The sequence below is a fragment of the Trypanosoma cruzi genome, genomic scaffold (genome assembly GCF_000209065.1).
Source record: "Trypanosoma cruzi strain CL Brener 1047053516667 genomic scaffold, whole genome shotgun sequence".
Taxonomy (NCBI): domain Eukaryota; phylum Euglenozoa; class Kinetoplastea; order Trypanosomatida; family Trypanosomatidae; genus Trypanosoma; species Trypanosoma cruzi.
This window is the reverse complement of record NW_001849478.1, coordinates 71,346-76,150: the sequence shown is the minus strand read 5'-3', so window position 1 is coordinate 76,150 and position 4,805 is coordinate 71,346. Positions and strand designations below refer to the sequence as shown.

The following is a 4,805-nucleotide window of genomic DNA, read 5'->3' as shown; positions in this document are numbered from 1 at the left end:
CAGCGCCCGTCCACGTGCAGGAGCATCGCACAGCGCCCGCCCTTTCTATCCCGAGAGCTCATAGGGGTAACGCCACCGCACGGCAACCTCATTCTAATGGGCAGCCCTGAGGCGGGGATGGAAAGAGTCATGCAAACAAATATATTTTTACTCCTTCTTGCGGTGCTCGAAAACAACCGTGACGACGTTGCAATTATCATGACGGTTCCTTCCCGCAATGCCACTGGCGAAGGAGTTACTGTGAGCTCACTGCGTGGAAGTCACCGTGTTCGCCGTTGCTCCCTCCAACCACCCACGACCACGCCGGCCATTCCCACACGGCGGATATGAGCGTTGCCAAAGACAGCTACAAGCACCAACACACCGGGCTCCACAGTGCCCTCCATCACCATCCGCAGCGTGCGTGCGTGCTTTTTCAGCGTACACACCGCTCCACAGCGTGTGCAACATGGCTTGTATGTGTGTGTATCAGTGTGTTTGTCAGCGCCTATACTTGCGAAGTAGCCGTGCGGCACAAAAGGGTCCAAAGAAAGCAACAGCAGAGAGAGGCAGATAGCACACACGCAAATTACTCATATCACCACACACACACACACGCAGCCGCGGAATGGGTGCACTCAACCACAAAATCAAAAGGAAAACAAAACAAAAAGCCGAAGCGTGGGACGACCAGCGCACACACACTCTCATTGCTCCCGTAAAGCAAAACACACACACAGAGGGAGAGAGAGAGAGAGGTCGCCCACTCAATGCAATAAAAACAAAACAGAAACAGTTACGGTGCTCCGCCCATGCAGCCAGGCAGGACGGCAGCGGTGCGTGTCGTGCAAAAGAGAGCACCAACGGGCCTGCATGGGTGTGCATGCATATATACAATGGGCACATTATTGTGTGTGCCTCGTGGGGTACGGTGAGGGCGAGAGTCCATGCAAGGGGACACACACACACAGAGAGAGAAGGACGAGTGTGTGTGCGGGCGGTGCACGGCTCTCTCCCCCACTCTCACGCGGCCACCACCGCAGCAGCAGCCGCACACGCAATAACAAGAAGAAGCAAAAGAGGGGAGGTGGTGTGGGAGACCGCGGTGCTGCCGTCATTGTCGCCAGTTGTCACTGTACCTATTGCCTTATCAGTGAAGGTTTCCGGTACTGTTGTGGATTTCCCACTGTTAGTTGCCACGGTTTCCTTGCTGCCTGTTGCGTTTTCAACTTTTGCAGTCATATTGTTGTGTGCCACGTTATCACTGGAGACATCAAAATTCAGCCCGTCAGTGTTGATCGCATCACCAGAGACTTGAGTGCTCCTTCTGCTAGCGACAGGTCCTGCGGAGAAAGTAGTTGTTAAGCTGCCGTCGCTGTCGCCAGGAAGAGTTTTGCCAATTGTGTTTCGGGTGTTAGCTGCTGGTGTTGTTGGCTTTTCACCGCCAGCAACAGTTTCATGTTGCGCTCCTTCTTTCTGTACTGCGTTACCAGATGGTGGGATATTCTTGGAAATGTCCTCCGCAGCGCGCCCCTTTCCTAAACTAGGAGTCGGAACAATTTCGTTTTGGGAAGGAGATAAAGAAAAGTGTGTTTGTTGTTGACTCACAGTTGGTGAATCTTGTTGTTTACCCGCGCTGGACGCAGCTTCACTCCTTGGTGATCCCTCGCCTTGGCCCGTCTCCGGCAATCCCTCTTCTCCCTTTGCTGGAAGTGATGCCACTCCTGAAGCTGGTTTTCCCTTTAAGCCCTCCTCTGCCCCCAACTCTGTTGGCGCTGGTGATTCGCTGTCGTTAGGAGGCAAGACGGTTTTTTCTTCTTTGTTCACGTCAGTGAGTTCTTCTTTTTTCTTCAAGGAAATATCGACAACATCATCAGTACGATCTCCTTTCGAGCTTTTATTAATGGACGACGGCTTTTCTGCATCAGGCTTGGATGTTCCTGTGGAATCCACTCCGGGCGGCAACGCAACTCCGGACAGGGCTTGTGGTTGATTTTTTATGTCATTGGGACCCTCCTCCACAGGCGGTAACTTCAACTTAGAGACGTCTGAAACACCACCCTCACCACCACCAGAAAATAAAAGGTTGTTGCCGGAAACAACAGAACCCGCAGAATCACTTCCATTAACATTGGAAATCTTCCCCATTGCATCTTCAGTACCACCAGGCCTCCCAGCTTCGGAAGGGGACGAACCACCAACCCCACCACCACTTCCGTTGTGAAGTAAATGACCATCGGAAGCGTCTGCAATCCCAGAATCGGCCGCCGACACAACCACCGCGCATACACCGCACCACAGCACGCAGAGGGCACACACCAGCAGCACACGGCCAGTCATCATCGCCATCACTCCTGTCACTTGCGTGCAGCCTTCAGCACAAACTAACAACACGTCAACGCAGAGTCAAAGGAGAGAGACAAGCCACACAGCCACGCACCGTCCCATCCAGCAATGAGAGTCACGCACCACCACAACAACAATCAAAAACAAAAAAAAAGAGGAGCGCTCCTCGCCCGTGCACCGTTCCTCACACCCCCACAGTCACTATTACTGTTATTCCCTCTCCTCAGGCCCTCACAGGCACGCCACGCTCACTTCAACACGCGCCCCTCCAGCACAGGCCTCGGGATCGTCATGCGCTTTCGCTGCGCCGCAACGTACGCCACCTCCTCCCTCAGTCAAACAGCTCCGTGTCCTCCACGTCCCTCACAATCCCCGACATGCCACGGCCGCGCAACACACACAGCACCACAACGTCGTGCCGCCTCTCCTCCACAATCATGAGCGCAACGCCCAACAAGTACTGGCGCACGTGCTCCATGCGCCGCAACCACACGCGGATCAGGTTGGCCGTCATGCGCTGCAGCTTGTCGTCCTAATTGTGCTTGTAGCGGCAACACAACGTCGTGTAGCCGGCGGCGTCGCAGTGCCGGAAGAAGTACGGCGCAGCAACCGTGCGGGTGTCCGTGTGGCTGTACTCGCACCCCAACGCTTCCAGCAACAAGAGGCTCGGTGGCGGCTCTTCCGGCGGGTTCGGCTTCGTCTCCTCCCTCGGCGCCCTGTCTTCCTCCTCCTCCGCTGCACAAAAACCGCTGCCGTAGACCACGCTCCCGACTCATTCACTCCCACACAGAGAGAAAAGAAAGTGTGTGTGGATGTGTGCCGAGAGCACAGCGACTGTCATCATAAGAGGAGGCCATCGTGGCACCGTCCGCCACGCGTCAGCACACAAAGAGCAACACACGCACCCGGCAGAGCAAATACATAGGGGAGAGAAGAATGACCCCAAGAGCAGGCAGCACCCTCACGCATGGCGGGCATCGTGCAGCCGCCCCAGCCGGCATCCAACCAAATGAAAAGGAGGCGTCCCACACGCATCCATACAACGGCCCCGTGATCCCACCGTAGGCAGACGCGCGGCGACCTCGCCATTTCAGCACGGGATACGCAATTCGACGCCCCGCCGTCGCCAAGAGCATTCCTGCAGAGCACTGTGCAAATGCTTGTGTGTGTGTGTGCTGAGAAAAAAGAAAAGGAAACACATCAGCACAGCAAGAGGCACAGCTGGATGGCAGCGATACATGCGGTACGGCCAGACCTCAACAATCACGCACGGTGGCAGCACACACCCGTCCACAAAAAAACAAAAAAAAAGAAAAACACGGCGGCAGGGTGTGGCTGTGTGTGTGGTGCTGCGGGTGTCTGCCCGCCCTGGCCGCAAGAAAACAAAACAAGAGGGAAGAAATGTGTGCTCCGCCCCACAGGCCCTCGTCGCACGCCCACACGTCACGGCTCCCTCAGCGCGCCGTTCGTCGCGGCCCCTCCTCATGCGTGCAGCAGGCGAGGCGCACAGGGCCGTCGTCGTGAGCGTGTCGGTGGTGTGCGAGTGGAGCAGTTGGGCGGAACACACGGCACCCCTCGCAGGAAGAGTGCAGCAACAAACAATTAAAGAGGGAAGAGTGGAAAAGAAAAAACGTCCACAGTGATTACCCCAAAAGCAAAAAAGCAAAGAAGGAATGGGAATTGGGAAGTAAAAGATAAAGAAAAAAAAAAAATAAATTAATTTAGAAATAAAAAGAAGTAAAAAAAAAAAAATTTGGAAAAACATTTAAAAACAACAAATAAACAAAAAATTAAAAACACACAAAAAAGCAAACAGGGAGAAAAGTAAATAAAAGTTATTTGAGAAGAGAAATTCATTGCCAGGTGTGTGTGTGTGTCGGGCAGCGGGGGTCGCAAGTGTCCCACGCGGCAGCCAGTCACTCCTCACAGAGCCGCAAACCCCACAGTCCCAACAGAAGCAGCAGCGATGGCAGCAGTCCGCTTCCACGCACAGTGCCAGCGTCGCTGTTATTCCCCTGCGACACATTTCCGAGACTGCTGCTGAGCGCCGCAGCATTTAATTCCCCGTCCTGTGGATGGATCTCTTCCTCCTCCTGTCCATTCGTTCCTTTCACCGTCTCCCCATTCTCACCAGAGCTCACGCCCGCCTCAGGATTCACTGTGGGTCCATATTGCCCCTCGCCCTCAGTGGTGGGAGTATTTGCATCTGCTGTGTCGGAGATACCCACAGGAATTTGCGGTGATCCATTTCCCTGCTTCGTGTCTCCACCCACTGTCCCCACCGCCGGGTTACCATTAGACGAGGAATCGACATTCACATTTTTATTTACATCGTGAGATCCTCCCGACGCCAACTGCTCTGCAGATTGACTCCCCACTGAGTGAGTCGTCATGGTGGTCTTTGCAGAATTGGATGCACCACCACCACCCGCATCATTACTTATCTTCAACAATTTCTCTTCGGTGTCCTGATGCCCGCC

The 4,805-nt window shown here is 54.4% G+C and overlaps 2 protein-coding genes and 1 pseudogene across 2 annotated transcripts, besides 2 other annotated features; all 3 read right to left on the bottom strand.

Moving 5' to 3' along the window:
* Nucleotides 1–4,805: a sequence feature (areas not merged during assembly with more than two copies in the genome that could not be assigned to a particular haplotype).
* Nucleotides 1,003–2,328, bottom strand: Tc00.1047053510199.30 (mucin-associated surface protein (MASP), putative; the record flags this gene model as incomplete). Its single annotated transcript, XM_798791.1, has 1 exon — nucleotides 1,003–2,328. The coding sequence occupies one exon, from the start codon at nucleotides 2,326–2,328 to the stop codon at nucleotides 1,003–1,005; it is 1,326 nt and encodes a 441-aa protein (XP_803884.1).
* On the bottom strand, nucleotides 2,574–3,101 carry Tc00.1047053510199.20 (annotated as a pseudogene).
* Nucleotides 4,015–4,159: a sequence feature (T-rich).
* On the bottom strand, nucleotides 4,242–4,805 carry Tc00.1047053510199.10 (GP85-like protein, putative; the record flags this gene model as incomplete). Its single annotated transcript, XM_798790.1, has 1 exon — nucleotides 4,242–4,805. A coding segment is annotated over one exon (564 nt), but the record flags the coding sequence as incomplete, so codon positions are not given.